A 17,245-nucleotide genomic window follows, 5' to 3' on the forward strand; every position below is an offset into this window, starting at 1 on the left:
TGACACAATTTGCAAAATCATACGATCTCTGCCAAAGTTTTGTTTTCTGAACAATTATACGAGGATTATAGTCTCCCATTTCAAAATCATGTCGTCTTTTGCACCACCGAGTAAGAAAGCCAGACGATCGCGCAGCAACGGCACGCCAGTTGACAGCGATGGAGAATTTTTTCCAGGTAATGCGTACAGATCGAGTATTTCTTTCTGAGTGGTCCATATAAAGTTGTCATCTGGGCTCGTGCGTTCTGCGAGACGGCAGCTTTGTAAGACAGGGTGTGTCATTTGACTGAAGTTTGGATGTTTGCTTGCATTCTTCTAGGAATAAGCAAGATTGAATACAAGCCTGATGCAGGGCCCGGAGATAATCTCTGCTTCAAACACTACAATCCGCAAGAGGTAATGATAATTTTGAAGATAACTTATCACGGACCCACTCAAGCGAATGGGCGGCGCTATGCGCGGCTTATTGTTTATCGGCTTTGAACTCAAAAGGATTGATAGAGGACACCGTAACAGTGAAATTTAAATTACTATAATTTCGGATAGAGTGACTTTATTGTTATATAGAAATCGTAGCTAACTTCTTATAGCGAATGGAACTGGTTGTTCACTGTCTTACGATAATAGACATCACATGTCTCATCTGCATGCTGAAGACCTCCCAATGCGAAGAACTTTAGAATCATGATATGCTGATCTTGCAAAGGTAGCAAAAGCAAGAGATAGTAGTATCCCTGGGAAATTTTCATTGATAGCCATAGTAATTCTGGCCAGTTTTATGTTAATGCAATTTTGATATCGTTATAATCAACAGGTGGTTATGGGAAAAACAATGGAAGACTGGTGTCGATTCTCAGTCTGTTTCTGGCACACATTCAGGGGCACAGGTTTGCCATTCTGCTTTTGTGTCTTAAATGTATTTAACTGCATAGTCTAATTGAAGCTTGGTGGAATATCTTCTGAAGTATCTGGTTCCTGAGAACAGTAAAACCTGACTTACTGTTCCCAACCAGCTGCAATTAGGAGTACTTCACATGAACAGCTGAAAACACTTTTGTGGACAACTACTTATAAATTTGTTTTGTTACTGATTTGGTTTGATATTAGGCGCTGACCCATTTGGTTTTCCTACAATTTCAAGACACTGGGATGATGGAAGCAACAGCTTAGAAAATGCAAAACGAAGACTTCAAGCTGCATTTGAATTTTTTGAGAAACTTGGTGTGAAATATTATACATTCCATGACAGGTAACATACACTATAATACAGGCGGGACAACTGTGGGAATTGAATTGTGGTGGTGGAAGGTGTAGTTGCCTAATGACTCAGGGGGTCTCCCATATGAAAAAGTCAGGGATGCTCGTAGGAAACTTTGAATCAAACCTGTAAAGGAGATCAATCTAGGTGTGGCTTGAGCTTTATTTGACCCCTAAAAGATACCACTTAAAAAAGAATAGGCTCGATTACCAGCTGATGTTCAGCAATTAATGTTCAGGCAAGGAGTTCATGCTAATAGACTAGCCCAGACTCGAAACACTGGCAGAAATCGAGCCTAAGAACAGAAATAAGAGCGCTTTTTGTGTTAATTACAATTTCTTTAAGTGTACCTTAAAACACCCTAACTGAGACCAGAATCCTTTATTTATACCCCTAAGCGAGACAACGAGCATCCCAACGTTTTCATATGATAGTAACCTGGGCCTAATGATTTTTTCGTGGGACTTTGGTTCAATATGTTGTCTGGGTTCTAGCTAGGCAGAGGGGGACCAGGAGTCTTTGTGACAAATGTACTGTTTTCTTAGGGATAACTTGCAGCACCACGTAGCCATGTGTATAGCAGCAAATTGTTTGAGAAACTGGTTAAGAGTTGAGTAGGTAGTTGTCAAAGAAAATGATGACTGTATAGGAACCTTTTTATTGAGACTTGGAAAAGTTTTTCAAAGTTATTTTTGCATTTAGGGACATCGCCCCTGAAGGAGAAAACTTGGAAGAGACAAATGCTAATCTAGATCAGCTCACTGATCTTGCTCTTGAGCTGCAAGAGAAGACTGGCGTCAAGCTACTTTGGGCAACATGCAACCTTTTTGCCAATCCAAGGTATTATCATATGGTAATTTATATATTTCACTCTGACAATCAATGTGCATTTTAATGTAATTAGCAGAGTGCTGTTTTTAACAGGTACATGAATGGAGCAGCTTCTAACCCTGATGCCCATGCATTTGCTCATGCTGCTGCTCAAGTCAAGAAAGGGCTGGAGATTGCCAAAAAACTAGGAGCAGAAAATTTTGGTAGGAACAATAAACGATGTCTGACAGTGAAATTAATTAATAAGTTATCCTCGACACTTTGTATGCCCATATGAACTTCTGGTTTATGGAATAGTTGAAATGCTTTCATTGTTGATCACAGTTGCAATCCATCACTGAGCAATTTTTGGAAAAATTAGTATTATTAATAAGCTATTAAATAAATAAATTCACTTTTCAAATGTGAAAATCCTGAACAATATGCCAACTAGAAGGTAATAACAAAAGGAGAATAATTGTGTAAAACTGTCATTGGTTGCTGGAGTGAGAGTCATTTTAATTAGCTGTATTCAGTGACTGAATGATTGTCGAACTCATCTTCACATGAAAATGATGTAATAATGCTCCATCATAATTATCTTGTTTGCAGTTTTCTGGGGTGGACGTGAGGGTTACCATACCTTACTTAACACTGATGTCCGGAGAGAGCTTGACCACATGGGCAGGTTTTTCCAGATGGTTGTAGGTGAGTACAATAGTACATCACCAGAATTGCTGGATATATGTACAGTCAAATCTCTTTAATAATATGAATACTTAAGAGCATGGCGATGATATTAGGAATTCAAGGTTTCCATATTATGGGGATTTAAATCATTTACATCTACGTGACTCCTCATAATTTTTCTCTGTGAACAAGTGAACTAGCCATGACCATGTAATATAGAGGTGTCCCAAGCTAGTTCGTAGGTGTTCTCGGCACAGGGCAGTCTGAATCTATTGTGAGTGGCGACATCACAACTCACAACCTCGAAGCACTTGCCAAGAAGGCAGCCTAGCAAATATTCCCAGATCCATTATCAGCCATTTTCTCACCAATCTTACCAGACAAGACAGTGAAGAACCCAAGGAACTAGGCTGGAGGTGTAAATGTAAAAAATGTCAATATAAATCTTATTTATAGTGGTCATGCACTTAGCTATACAAGCACTAAACTTAGCTAGTTTACAGGCATGCCACTGAAACAAAGGAAACAAATATTTCAAATAAATGTAACATAGTTAAAAATCCTGACTGGAGGCAGACCAGTCAGCTATTTACAAAATGTGACCAAGGATTTGAACTCAAGACTACCAAGAAACAAATCCTGCTAGTGGCAGAGTAAAGGCCTTGAACCCAGGTCGGGGACCTCCAGATTACAACTCCAGCGCCTTAAACCACTCAGCCACACTGACTCCTGTGTCTATAAATTATTATGGTGTGCATAAGGAGACGTTTGACTGTACCTTTGTAGGTTTGCATTCCTTTCAAACAGCTCTATTGTGCCATTTTGCTATTGCCTGCCATGCTTTATCTTGTTATTCTGTTTAGTTTTTATATTTTATTTTGTGGACTGAAGCTATTTCTGATATTGTCTGATGCTGTCATCACATTTTCAGACTATAAAGGGAAGATAGGATTTACTGGCCAGTTGCTCATTGAGCCCAAACCAAAAGAGCCAACCAAACACCAGTATGACTATGGTAAGTGTGGACCAATTTGAACCAAACTCTCCTACAGTTAAATAGGAGGGTCAAAAATTGTACAAACTGCCCAGGACAAAGCAACAACAAAGTCTTCCTACGTATAACGTTTGGCCAAAATCAAACCTCGGGATATCGGTTCAAGGCAATTAGCACTTCTCCAAGTATATGTTACTGCTGCAATCCCCGTTTTTTTCATAAAAGTGTCATAGACGATTTGTAGAACCTCGGTATTGGAGACAGCAACTCCGCCTATAATCTGAATGGTGTCAAAACTACTTTGCCCCAGCCGGCATGATAAAGACCCAGTAATTTGACCTGGTAAAAAACGTTTAATATCCTGCAGTCTTATCTCAGTCCCAGAAGTTGTTGGACAGCTAGATTGCATTCTTTTGTGCATTTCAGATGCCCAGACGGTGATCGCTTTTTTGAAGACATATGGATTGGAGGATGATTTTAAGGTCAGTGTTTGTAAAAATCGTTATGTTTACTTGCTGCCTTGATCACTCTGTTAAAAAAACTTTCTCTGCAGACAGTCCGAATGCCAAGCTTAAAGGTGAGTAGAACGTCGGTAGTGATAAAAGTTCTCCTAAAAACCAATTTGCAAATAAAAGTCTCTTTATCTTCTTCACAGCTGAACATCGAACCCAATCACACCACTCTGGCTGGGCACTGCTATGAACACGATGTTGTGGTAGCGTCCAAGTAAGTCTAACCCAGTAGAAGAAAGCTCAGGAGTAGAAACGTTAAAAACGGTTGTAAACAAGTAAACGAAACAGCGGGAAAACATGTACCAATGGAAAAGCTCTTAAGAAGTCAAGTGATTTAAATCTAAAATGGCTTTTAGAGGGTCCTGCCCAGCCAATGTTTTGCCCAAATCCCATTTCCGAAGCCATTTTCTTGCCCAAATTCCAGTCCCATTCCCAAATGTTTTCTTTGTGATTCCCAATCCAAGCAGGCAGTGAGCAAATTCCCTTTCTTCCAATTAAAAAATAGGCAAATCCCTGGTACAATTTAACTCCTTCAGGGCCCTCCTTTGTATTTTTTTTTAAAGATAGCGTCGTCCCTTTGAAAGGTTAGAACGTCATGCGCGATTTTGTTCTTGGTTCATTTTGTTTTTCCATTTTTTTTAGCCGTTCTGTTACTTTTAAACGTCATCGGAAAGCTGCTTGACTGTTCGCAACCCTCTATTTTCTCGTATTTTTATTCTATCGTTGAACTTGTGGGTAGTATCGTGAGAGAACTGTATGCCAGCGCAAAACGGGAGACTTGACGAGGCAGGGACTTCGCGCTCGCTTTTTCCTTCGCGTGCGCTGAAAAATAGAGAATTCACAGAGAAGCTGTGAAAGTCTAGAAGGCTGCTTAATATTACTAGTAAGTCAAACAGTAATATGGTTGGTTCAATTTCACATTTTATCTCTTGAGTGTCCACCGCGTTTTTTTTTTTGTTTTTTTTGTTTTCAGATTTGGTTTTTTAGGTTCAATTGATTCCAACACAGGATCACCGGATCTGGGCTGGGACACGGATCAGTTTCCCATGGACATTAAAAACTGCACGTTTGTTATGAAGGTTGGTGATTTCAATCAAGGTCTTTACCAGATTGTTTATTAACTGAAACCACGAGGAAGAGAAACGAAAAATATTTGACCCTATGTGATCTACTGAGCTACAAAAGAACAGATGTGAGCAGGCCGTGCGTAGGTTTTTCGTAGTTTGTACAACCGGCACATTTTACAGGCATTCAAACTATTGAGTAAACGAGTGAAAGGGTGGTAAAAGAGAGTAGAATAAACAAGAGACGATGAAATTCCCTGCCAGTGTTTTTATTAATCTAAATGTTTGCTATTAAAGAAAATAATTGAAATACGCAAAATTCAGATGATAAGTTGTTCAACAGGCTTGCGCGTTGGTTGGTTTATTTTCAGAGGTGCTTTTTATCAGTGAAGGGGACGGGCGTGATTATAGCGCATGATAAAACTCCGTAACATAACGATATGACACACACTGAAAACACTTTCAGTACGGTCGTTAAGAAAACATCACCCTTCTCTCTGGGCATACTCTAACGACAAAACATGCACAAAGAAAGCTCGACAATGCGCGACTTAAAATCAAAAGAAGGTAAAGCTTTCTTCAAAAGCTAGTTCTTAATACAAGCTCGTGGGCGTAGCTCTTTATTTCTGCTTTTATTTCACTGAATGCCTTAACTGTTTCTTTGCAGACGATCATTGAACAAGGAGGTCTTGCGCCAGGTGGACTCAACTTTGATTGTAAAATCCGCCGTGAATCCACTGACCTGGAAGACATGTTTATCGCTCATATCGGTAAGCTTACGGTTATAATAATAATAATAATGATAATGATAATGATAGTGATAGTGATAGTGATAGTGATAGTGATAGTGATAGTGATAGTGATAGTGATAGTGATAGTGATAGTGATAGTGATAGTGATAGTGATAGTGATAGTGATAGTGATAGTGATAGTGATAGTGATAGTGATAGTGATAGTGATAGTGATAGTGATAGTGATAGTGATAGTGATAGTGATAGTGATAGTGATAGTGATAGTGATAGTGATAGTGATAATGATAATGATAATAAAGATCTTTCAACAGGGAGCCCACTTCACATACATGTGGTTTTCAGTGGGGCCCTGCAAAATACAATCCCTGATCATTAAAAATCAGTGATACCAAAACAGCTGGAGTCACAGGAGCTCGAAATAACTTCTCAAACAAAGGAAATCATGACCGTGATTTTTTTCCTCCATTTTCTCCTTAGTTTTAGTTTCGATTGAGAAGATATATTAAACACTCAAGACAGTGTTTGACCACATTTCCAAACATCTTGGAGTTCGTCAAAAATACTGCGCTACGCCTCGTGTTTTCGGTGTTTGAATATCCCGATGAAACTCTGTCTCTCGTGTTTGATATATTACATATTACTTCAGCTGTGTAAGTATCATGTAAATTTTTAATGTAACATTTTAAACTTAAATGACCGACACAAGATGCCGCTCATTTTAGTGTCTCTATATTTTCAAGATCACTATCAGTGACCTCCTTTTTTGTGTTTTTAGGTGCTATGGATTCATTCGCTCGTGGACTTAAAAATGTTGCCAAGCTCATAGAAGACGGGACCTTGGACTCCTTAGTCAAGGTCAGTTTTTTTGCTTCTTTTTGTCTTTATTTCGCCTGGAGAAGATAAAGTTTTTTTTTTCGTTACAAAGAACATGTGACACGTTACCTCGCAACGACATTGCTTTGCCACATCAATAGCCTCGTTTTGAAGGAAGGAACACCAGCACGCTTGAAAATTGGTCTTTCACAGCCCCTGGATTTCAAAGATTTTCAAGAGACGCGCCCTCAAAATCCCTTAGTAGCTGACATCCTCGACTTTCCTCTCGTGGCTCGCGTTTTTAATCATGATAATGACTGTGTCTTTTTTCGTACTGCCAGGAGCGTTACTGTAGTTTTGATGAAGGAATTGGAGCCAAGATCGAGAAAGGAACAACTTCTTTAGAAGAACTTGAGGTATGTAAAACTATTTTTGCCTCACCCTCTCCCCCCAGGCTGTAGGTGATGGCTTCCGCAATAAGGAATTAAGTTTTCCAGTCATAGTATACGAGAAAATTTGAAACACTTGGTTTTAATACACATTTTCGTTGTTGATGATGCGGTGGCCTACCGCTGCGCGTTAGACTTTGGATTTCGAGCGCTGGCCATGGTCAGTGTTTTTTATCTTAGGCAAGACACTTTACTCTCTCAGAGCCTCTCTCCACCCAGGTGTATAAATGGGTACCCGCCGGAGAATTGTATAGGCAGCCGGACTTTGATAGGCAACCTGGCGTCTGACTAGCATCCTACCCAAGGAGGGAAACTATACGTCGGGTATTTATTGTTTATTTAATTGTTTATTTGTTTGTTTGTTGTAGGCTTTCATTATGGAACATGGAGAACCAAAGCTGATATCAGGAAAACAGGAGAAATGCGAAGCAATTGCCAATTATTTTGTGTAGATGAAGAAACGCTTTTCCGGCAACGAAAGATATATCGGAAATGATCAAGATCATCACAACTGGAATACAATTTTTTTCAGATAAATTATTGTGATGGCAAACGCACCAAAATAGGCAGCAATTTACTTGGATTTTGGGGATAATATATGGGGAAGGGGACAAAAATACTGTGTTTTAGACTAATATGTCATATTTCCCGAAAATAAAGTGGGCGAGAATTTTAACTCGGCTCGTGATTTTCAAGAGTTCTTCCCCAGTGTTACACAGTCAAACCACAGCGTGCTTCCGGACAACGCGTCCTTATTATGTTTAACAGGGAGTTTAAGGTCTGGCGTCCACACTACGCCGGGGGAATTTGACTGAAAGCGCAGCTATATTTCTACGGTTAGGCCCACCGTCCGCATTAATCCGTCATGAAAACGGAGCTTTTCAAAAACGCTCTTCAAACCGAAGAAACTTGAAAACGCCGGCTTTGCGTTTTAGTCGGGACAAAGAACATTTTGAAAACGGAGCTTTTCGAAATCGATGACATCACTATAATCACGTGATTTCCCTGTCTGAGTTTTCCTCAAACACAAATCCAAAACAACCGGTGATTGTTGCGTTTTCGAATTCCTCCGGCGTAGTGTGGACGGAAAAAAACTCGTTTTTAGCGCAATTTTTGTGTGTTGTTTGTGTGTGTGTTTGTGTGTGAGCCATTATGAGTGAAGTAAAAATTGTAATATTGTAATACACCTCAGTAAGTGTAGGTGCCTTTGGGAAAAACAATAACATATGTTTAAGTAAATTTAAAAAAAAATTGATGCGTTTTAAGAGGGAAACTTTCGTATTCAAATCCCTCCGGCGTAGTGTAACCAAGACGGCGACGCCGAGGACGATGTCGATTAAGAAATAAATTTATATTTTGCCCATGAACCTCGCGATACTCTAAAGTCATTTTTGTATCTTTCTCACTGTCAAAATAATCACGAAACTGAATCTGGAACACAGCGATAAATTTTAAATAGAAACTTTAAAAAAATTGCCGTCGTCACGTTCTTCAGACAACGTAGACTTTGGTCATTTCACGTTGTTGTTTTGCAGAGGACGGCAAAGAAATGTACCAAGAATTATAACGCACGAGCACAGCCATTGTTCTGCTCATTAAACCTTTTGTTTAGCGACGTTCCCGTTGCTGTTGCCGTCGTGGTTTTCTTAAACTCCCCATTAACAAGTCCAGAACCAAGTCTATAATAACATCAAGTGGCACTCAAGCATCAGGATAATTTTAATTGAATTAAACAGCGTTTCCTACGGTACAAGATTAAACTGGAAAAAAAAATTCTCCACACAATGCCTCAAGACAGCTACAACATGAATTAAAATACACAGTGCAGTATGCAGATCTCTTCATTGTTCGCAAAATAAGTAAGAAAATATGGACATGGAGTTAGCGTTGAAGTATGTTTAACGTAAGTTTCCGAATCTTATTATAATTGTCGGTTCGATGATGAATTAAGCGATCATTTTGAAATTTTTCACGCTAAGTGAATAAATAGCCATTGATGAAGTTTATCATGATGTAAAACATATCTTGGCTTGTGTTGTTTTAATACCACAACATGATTTTCCCCATTGCACCTCTTCACAAGCTACCTTCTGTGATTAAGAGTTTATCATTATGAAGCTCAGGGCAGTTTTAAGCGCGTAGCCCGCTCATGGTCTTGCTTTAAGTCTTTAATTTGATAATAACTTGCCCGTGGCCTTTATTAACACCCGCCATGTTCAGTTGATTTGTTCCGCTATTGTACGATCCCCCTCCCCCTGCTACACCACTCAATGAAGTCCCAACAACTCCCCCACCGGAATACCCACCCCCACCACCACCAAGGTCAAAGGCGAATGCGCCCCCACCAAAGCCCCCTTGGGATACCGGACATGTTCCCCCAGTTCCGCCATTAATAAAACTTGAGGCCGTCTGTACAATTCCAGGTCCCCCGTTACCATCCCCCTTTAATCCCGCACCTCCCCCGGCCGCTAAACCGTGGTCAATGTTCCCCGTAGTAAGGTTACAGACTTCTCCACCGGACCCTTCCGTCCCACCACACCTGGTGCCATTCTCTGTTGCCTGACCAGGGTCACCGTCTTCAAATTGTTTGCTCGCCGTGGAGCCTCCACCCCCTCCCCCTCCTGCAATGATTAGCGGAGTGTTGTTCAACAAAGCCACAAAGCTTCCACCTCCCCCACCTCCTGGGGCGTCGACACTGAAGCTCACACCACAATGACCCTCTTGACCAACAAGGATTTTAAGTCGTGTTCCTTGATAAAGTTTGAAAGTTCCTTTTATCTTGGCTCCAAGGCCACCGAGCTTCCAAGATACGGGATCTTTGTTACCATTCTTGCTACTAGCGCCTGAAGCACCTGTCACTTCAATGACATAGATTCCAGTCACGGGAACAGTCCAAATTTGGATGCCATAGTCTAATGTTACTTTACCTTCCAGCGATGTTCCCGAATACCCGGATGTGCTCGTCGGTCCAGTTTCTCCTCGGGCGCCCAGGGTGGTGAAGACAAATTCATCTGAAACGTATCGATCAATAAGAAAATAATTTAGTCAATTTGCTGAGCTAATTTATACGTTCTAATAAATTAATGTCTCACCGGTTTGTCCTCCACTGTGTGAGAAAACTGGAATCTGTAAAAAAGGAAGAGAAAACAGATCTTACTGTATGGTCGATGGAGAAAAATTCAGCATGTACAGCTTTGTAACAGCCAGTTCATATCATGATATTTTCGTAGTAAAATTGGCATTCTTTGGAGCGCAAATTAGAAGAAAAAGCAGACCAAGTCTCCCGCTTGTTTCAACGCGAGACATCACTTTTTTTTTCTGCTTGAGCTCGATAAACGTATTGGCAATTTAATACCCAATTAGGGACGCGGTGGCCTAATGGTTAGTGCGCTCGTCTCCGGATCGAGCGGTCCGGGTTCGAGCCCTGGGACCCGTTTCTCGAAAGCCCCGAAAACATTTCGGGCCCGCAAAGCCATTTTTAGTTCATGTGTCTCGAGAAACAGAGAGTTGTACACGCCTAAAACTTCTTGTATCAAGAGAACCTCTGTTGATATTAAGAATATGTGAATAAAGCAGCTCCGTAAACATAAGGTTTGAGATTTTGCTATGGCTTTCCGGGTGCGAAGACTTTTCGGGAACTTCGAGAAACAGGCCTCTGGCCGGCGACATTGTGTTGTGTTCTTGGGCAAGACATTGTATTCTCACATTGCCTCTCTCCGCCCATGTGTATAAATGGGTATCGGCGTATTTAATGCTGGGGGTAACCCTGCGATGGATTAGCATCTCATCCAGGGGGGAGTAGAAATACTCTTAGTCGCTTAATGTTATTGAATCCGGGATAAACTCTGGCCTGATGGGCCAGTTGCCTCGTATGCAGACTTAACCTTTACCTACCTACTTCAAGAACCCACAATACTCACACTGAAGTTAACCAGTTGACTAAATGAATACCCTTTCTTGGTAGAGAGCACATTTTTTCCCACAACCTTGTCTCCATCAAACTCTTTGCTGTTCAGCTCACAGATTCCATTTCGGGTGTTCTCGTAATTAAATGACGTGCAGTTTGGCCGCGCCAAGCATAACTGCGCGCATGCCATAATGTCATAAGTCCGCTGTTTATGAATGACATATCCCGTTAGCACATGATCCTTTGTAACGCAGATTGTGGATGAACGACTGTCATCTTTTCTTATCAGAATCAGGTTGACTGGAGTGCAACAAGTCATTAAGAAGGGTAGCACAATGATCAGCAATCTGTTTTTTGACTCCATTTTAACTCCCTGATATTTAACGAGAATCAGAACATTAAATTTGTTTTCTAGAACAGCACTGGAAAGAGTGAAGAAAAACGGTAATACGAACTAGCCAGAGAGTAGGTAGTTATATACAGGACTAAAGCAATGAAGATTTTTTTACCCCTATTCGATGTTCTGCTAATTTATAAGATGAAATGACCTGATTTGATTTCGCAAAGTGTCATCATACACGATCGTTTTCAACGACGAACATATCATCACAAAACTGTAAAGCTGTAGAGGTAAGGAATATATAACACAAACGATTAAGAGCCATTAAGTTATCACCTTTTTCTATTAACATGTGTATCTTACCTGTGGGTTAGATACGATTTCAGAATACTATATATACTGACTGATTATCAATTTAGCTCAACTCAGTGACGTACAATTTGCCGAAAGCATAAATTTGTTCTTACCTTTATTACAGCTAACCAGTCTCATAGAATAGTCGTTCTTATAAGTTATTTCCCTGTACTCAACTGGGATCAATGAAAAGGCACTTAGTTTGATTTTGTAGCAAAATCGCACCCTTGAGTATTTGACACAAGGTAGCCTTAAAAAAAAAGAAATCACTTGATATCCTTTCGCCAGTAATCTTGATTACATTTGTAGTCACAGCTACTCTTTTGTTCCTTGAAAATACAATTTTAACCAGCCTATGAGAACCACTAATCTAGCTGACGCTTGGCAATATGACCTTCTCCCAAAGAATCTTGTTTGTTTTATTTTCGTAATAAGTAAGCTGTTATTCTTAGTTTGGAACCTAAGATTTGTGATATTTTGTCAATTCGAGATTTTAGATTGAAATAGATTTTTTTTCACTGCTTAGAAAGTATTCGTCGTCCGTAGGAGTATTATCGTCTGTAATATTTGATTTACTGTCTGCTTCGTACTTGTCTACTTGATCTTGGTCTGCGGATATGATCTTCTCCATTACGACCCGGCTTGTCAGTGCTGTCCGTAATAACGAAAGCATGTTCGATTCATGAGATCCCACTTGCAAAGGATCCCTGGGTGTCTGTCCTCTCTCCGTCAATGATCTGGTACTTACACAGTTGAAGGAACAGTCCAACCTTATCTGTAGCAGTTTCGCTCCTGACAGCAGTGCTGACTTACTGGTCTAAATGATTCTACTCAGTCTCTCATAAGCTGTTGGCTCTCCTTAGGCATCTCCACTGATATCGAAGGAAGGCCTGGGTGTCAAATAATCAAGTACCGCAAATCTCATCTGGCACTTTGGTTCTTGGTAATAAGAGGATGGATGGGTGAACTACCTAGCTGGCCTCTAGGTGGCTCATTAATAATAAATCCATAACCAAGTCTATAACAACATCGAATAGCACTCAGTTTAATTGAATCAAAGAGCATTCCCTAATCTTACATTGTACTGTATTTACGCGTTTCCGAATCTTGTTGTTATTGTCAGTCCAATGACGAATTACACCGCAATCATTTTAGAATTTTTCATCTATTTACATAGTAACACCATCCCTGTTGAAACTCACGCACGCACTTGGCCGATGTTCTCCGCAACAGAATTTCTGAACGGAGAGGTAGAGTTATTTTCTAACTAGGTAAGCAAATACGTGACCAGGTATGTTTTACATCAAGTCAGCTCCATAAAAGTACTCTTGTTAATTTATTCCCTGATCTTTTAACGAAAGATCACTGAACAAGAAAACAGTACTCAGCTAACGTCGAGAGATCGTTTGAGGAAGTGAGATGACTAAAGATGGCGCGAATAAACAAGCATTCGATTTATTTACAGTTTTGAACAAACAGGATATTAGATTAAGGTTACTTTTCCATGATTAGATCTCCAAGATCATGTGATTCTTTGCACCATTGCATCTCTTCACAAGTGTTCTATGATTAAGTTAGAGTTGACAATTATTACTCTAAGTACAGTTTTTAGCTAGTGGTCTGGTCATAGTGTTGCTTCAAGTCTTAAATTTGATGATAACTTTCCCGTGGCCTTTATTAACACCCACCATGTTTAGGTGATTTGTTCCGTTATTATACGAGCCCCCTCCACCTGCCACACCACTGGACGAGGTCCCAACAACTCCCCCACCGGAATACCCGCCCCCGCCACCACCAAGTACAAAGGCGAATGCGCCCCCACCAAAGCCCCCTTGGGACACCGGACATGTTCCCCCAGTTCCGCCATTTATAAAACTTAAGGGCGTCTGTGCAATCCCAGGTCCAGGTCCCCCGTTTCCATCGCCCTTTAGTCCTGCTCCTCCTCCAGCTATTAAGCCAGAATCAATGTTGCCCGTTTTAAGGTCACAGACTTGTCCACCGGACCCTCCCGTCCCACCACACCTGGTGCCATTCTCTGTTGTCTGACCAGGGTCACCGTCTTTAAATTGTTTGCTCGCTGAACCTCCACCCCCTCCCCCTCCTGCAATGATTAGCGGAGTGTTATTTAGCAAAGCCACAAAAGTACCACCTCCCCCACCTCCTGGGGCGTCACCGAAACTCTCAGTACGATGACCCATTTGACCAACAAGAATTTTAAGCTGGATTCCTTTGTGAAGTTTGAAAGTTCCTTTCATCTTGGCTCCTAAGCCACCAAGCCTCCAAGATGCGGGATCTTTGCCTAGCTCTGTGCCATTAGCGCCTGAAGCACCTGACACTTCAATGACGTAGATTCCAGTCACGGGAACAGTCCAAATTTGGATGCCATTGTCTAATGTTACTTTATCTTCCAGCAATGTTCCTACATACCCGGATGTATTTGTGGGTCCAGTTTGTCCTCGGGCGCCCAGGGTTGTGAAGACAAATTCTTCTAAAACGTAGTGATCAATAAGAAAATGTTTTAGTCAATTTGCATAGCTAATTTACATGTTCAAAAATTAATGTCTCACCGATTTGTCCTCCACTATGTGGGAAAACTGGAGCCTGTAAAAAAGGCAAATAAAATAGATTTTACTGTACGGTCAATTAAGGGAAATACAGCATGTAGGAGCTTTGCAACGGTCAGTTCATAACATGATATTTTTATAGCAACAATAAAATTTTGTAAATCAAAGAGAAATTTTGTAAATCAAAAAGAAAAGCAGACTAAGTCTCTCGCTTGTGTCAGCGCGAGAGGTTGCTCTTTCCTTCTTAAACCCAAATGTCCCATCTGACATTTCACAGCTTTCCAATTTCCATTTGATGGAAACGTCGGCGCACTTTCTAAAGGGTTTTTGAAGAGTGCGTTAATTTTAACTCCCATAGATCGTCAGGCTCTAAAAGAGTGAGTGCGAGAGATGTCTCCCAGTGTATACTCTATAACTATATGTGCTGTCACGATTTGAGGGTGGTCCCATTTCTGGGCTTCTCCGTCTATATAGTGGAGGCGCGGTGGCCTCATGGTTAGTGCGCTCGACTCCAGAACGGGCGGTCCGGGTTCGAACCCTGGCTGGGGACAATTCTCTTTGGTAAGACACTTTACTCTCACAGTGCCTCTCTTCACCCAGGTGTGAAATGGGTAACGGCGAATTTAATGCTGGGGGTAACCCTTCGATGGACTAGAATCCCATCCAGGGTGGAGTAGAAATACTTCTAGTCGCTTAATGCTACTGAATCCGGGATGACTTTACCTTTGCCTACTTACTCCAAGAACCGACAATACTCACACTGAAGTTAACCAGCTGACTAAATGAATACCCTTTCTTGGTAGAGAGCACATTTTTTCTCACAACCTTGTCTACATCAAACACTTTGCTGTTTAGCTCACAGATTCCATTTCGGGTGTTCTCGTAATTGAATGACGTGCAGTTTGGGCGCCCCAAACATAACTGTGCGCATGCCATAATGTCATAAGTCCGCTGTTTATGAATGACATATCCCGTCAGCACATGACCTTTTGTAACGCTGATTGTGGATGAACGACTGTCATCTTTTCTTATCAGAATCAGGTTGACTGGACTGCAACAAGTCATTAACAAGGGCAGAACAATGATCAGCCATCTATTTTTTGACTCCATTTTGAATCCCTGTAATTTACGAAAATCAAAACATCAATTTGTTTTCTAGAACGTCACTGTTAAGAGTGAGGAAAAACGGTAATACGAACTAGCCAGAGAGTAAGCAGCTACAGGGGGGCAATGATGATTTTTTTCAGCCCTATCCGATATTCCGCTAATTTATAAACTATAATGTCCTGATTTCATTTTGCAAAATGTCATCATACATGACCGTTTTCAACGACGAACATATCATTACAAAACTGTTAAGCTGTGGATGTAAGGAATATATAACACAAACGATGAAGAGCCGTTAAGTTATTACCTTTTTCTATTAAAATGTATACGATTTCAGAATACTATATATACCGACTGATTATCAATTTAGCTCAACTCAGTGACGTACAATTTGCCGAAAGCATAAATTTTTTCTTACCTTTATTACAGCTAACCAGTCTCATAGAATATTCGTTGTTATAAGTTATTTCCCTGTACTCAACTGGGATCAATGAAAAGGCACTTAGTTTGATTTTGTAGCAAAATCGCACCTTTGAGTATTTGACACAAGGATAGCCTTAAAAAAAAAAGAAATCACTTAATATTACTTCGCCAGTAATCTTGATTACATTTGTAGTCACAGCTACTCTTTTGTTCTCTGAAAATACAATATTACCCAGCCTATGAGGACCACCAATCTAGCTGACGCTTGGCAATCTGACCTTCTCCCAAAGAATCTTGTTTGTTTTATTTTCGTAATAAGTAAGCTTTTATTCTTAGTTTGGAACCCAAGATTTGTGATATTTTGTCAATTCGAGATTTATAGATTAAACTAGATTTTTTTCACTGCTTAGAAAGTATTCGTCGTCTTCCGTAGGATTATTATCGTCTGTAATATTTGATTTACTGTCTGCTTCGTACTTGTCTACTTGATCTTGGTCTGCGGTTATGATCTTCTCCATTACGACCCGGCTTGTCAGTGCTGTCCGTAATAACGAGAGCATGTTCGATTCATGAGGTCCCACTTGCCAATGATCCCTGGATGTCTGTCCTCTCTCAGTCAATGCTCTGGTAATCACACAGTTGAAGGAACAGTCCAGCCTTATCTGTAGCAGTTTCACTCCTCACAGCAGGCTGCCTTACTGGTTTAGATGGTTCTACTCGATCAGTCTCTCATAAGCTGTTGGCTCTCCTTAGGCATCTCCACTGATATCGAAGGAAGGCCTGGGTGTCAAATAATCAAGTACCGCAAATCTCATCTGGCACTTTGGTTCTTGGTAATAAGAGGATGGATGGGTGAACTACCTAGCTGACCTCTAGGTGGCTCATTAATAATAAATCCATAACCAAGTCTATAACAACATCGAATAGCACTCAATTTCATTGAATTAAAGAGCATTCCCTAATTTTACATTGTACTGCATTTAAACGTTTCTGAATCTTATTGTTATTGTCAGTACAATGACGAATTACACGATCATTTTAAAATTTTTCATCTATTTACATAGCAATACCGTGGATAAATAAAGAATACCTAACTGACCTAAAACCCACGTACGCACTTGGCCGATGTTCTCTGCAACAGAATTTCTGAACGAAGAGGTAGAGTTTTTGATAGGTAAGCAAAAACGTGTTTTACATCAAGTCAGCTT

General features: G+C 40.5%; 3 protein-coding genes across 3 annotated transcripts; 1 reads left to right on the forward strand and 2 right to left on the reverse strand.

Annotated features, from left to right (window-relative positions):
- Positions 1 to 6: 6 nt before the first annotated feature.
- On the forward strand, positions 7 to 8,018 carry LOC110051804 (uncharacterized). Its single transcript, XM_020757875.2, has 15 exons — positions 7 to 176; positions 320 to 396; positions 815 to 887; positions 1,108 to 1,249; positions 1,961 to 2,098; positions 2,183 to 2,292; positions 2,681 to 2,776; positions 3,690 to 3,773; positions 4,179 to 4,234; positions 4,408 to 4,478; positions 5,238 to 5,343; positions 5,996 to 6,098; positions 6,856 to 6,935; positions 7,235 to 7,309; positions 7,711 to 8,018. The coding sequence occupies exons 1-15, from the start codon at positions 89 to 91 to the stop codon at positions 7,792 to 7,794; spliced, it is 1,383 nt and encodes a 460-aa protein (XP_020613534.2). The 5' UTR covers positions 7 to 88; the 3' UTR covers positions 7,795 to 8,018.
- A 1,019-nt stretch (positions 8,019 to 9,037) lies between these two features.
- Positions 9,038 to 12,828, reverse strand: LOC149097726 (uncharacterized). The gene is made up of 4 exons (XM_089279896.1): positions 12,057 to 12,828; positions 11,263 to 11,622; positions 10,435 to 10,468; positions 9,038 to 10,353 (listed from the first exon to the last, which is right to left on the reverse strand). The coding sequence occupies exons 2-4, from the start codon at positions 11,611 to 11,613 to the stop codon at positions 9,503 to 9,505; spliced, it is 1,236 nt and encodes a 411-aa protein (XP_089136022.1). The 5' UTR covers positions 11,614 to 11,622; positions 12,057 to 12,828; the 3' UTR covers positions 9,038 to 9,502.
- A 140-nt stretch (positions 12,829 to 12,968) lies between these two features.
- LOC110052083 (uncharacterized) lies at positions 12,969 to 16,884 on the reverse strand. Its single transcript, XM_089279895.1, has 4 exons — positions 16,033 to 16,884; positions 15,267 to 15,626; positions 14,511 to 14,544; positions 12,969 to 14,431 (listed from the first exon to the last, which is right to left on the reverse strand). The coding sequence occupies exons 2-4, from the start codon at positions 15,615 to 15,617 to the stop codon at positions 13,581 to 13,583; spliced, it is 1,236 nt and encodes a 411-aa protein (XP_089136021.1). The 5' UTR covers positions 15,618 to 15,626; positions 16,033 to 16,884; the 3' UTR covers positions 12,969 to 13,580.
- Positions 16,885 to 17,245: the final 361 nt, after the last annotated feature.

This window comes from Orbicella faveolata, unplaced genomic scaffold, assembly GCF_042242905.1.
Source record: "Orbicella faveolata isolate gen_17 unplaced genomic scaffold, um_ofav_v1 contig_47, whole genome shotgun sequence".
NCBI lineage: Eukaryota > Metazoa > Cnidaria > Anthozoa > Scleractinia > Merulinidae > Orbicella > Orbicella faveolata.

What these genes read in the sequence shown, in the direction of transcription:
- LOC149097726 (XM_089279896.1), bottom strand. Translation starts at nt 11,613, where the DNA reads ATGGAGTCAAAAAACAGATTGCTGATCATTGTGCTACCCTTCTTAATG. An exon ending in GTCAACTGGTTAACTTCAGT is followed by an intron (nt 10,469 to 11,262) that starts GTGAGTATTGTG and finishes CCTTTTTTACAG; the next exon opens with ATTCCAGTTTTCTCACACAG. An exon ending in ACACAGTGGAGGACAAACCG is followed by an intron (nt 10,354 to 10,434) that starts GTGAGACATTAA and finishes GATACGTTTCAG; the next exon opens with ATGAATTTGTCTTCACCACC.
- LOC110051804 (XM_020757875.2), top strand. Translation starts at nt 89, where the DNA reads ATGTCGTCTTTTGCACCACCGAGTAAGAAAGCCAGACGATCGCGCAGC. An exon ending in CGATGGAGAATTTTTTCCAG is followed by an intron (nt 177 to 319) that starts GTAATGCGTACA and finishes GCATTCTTCTAG; the next exon opens with GAATAAGCAAGATTGAATAC. An exon ending in AACACTACAATCCGCAAGAG is followed by an intron (nt 397 to 814) that starts GTAATGATAATT and finishes TATAATCAACAG; the next exon opens with GTGGTTATGGGAAAAACAAT.
- LOC110052083 (XM_089279895.1), bottom strand. Translation starts at nt 15,617, where the DNA reads ATGGAGTCAAAAAATAGATGGCTGATCATTGTTCTGCCCTTGTTAATG. An exon ending in GTCAGCTGGTTAACTTCAGT is followed by an intron (nt 14,545 to 15,266) that starts GTGAGTATTGTC and finishes CCTTTTTTACAG; the next exon opens with GCTCCAGTTTTCCCACATAG. An exon ending in ACATAGTGGAGGACAAATCG is followed by an intron (nt 14,432 to 14,510) that starts GTGAGACATTAA and finishes ACTACGTTTTAG; the next exon opens with AAGAATTTGTCTTCACAACC.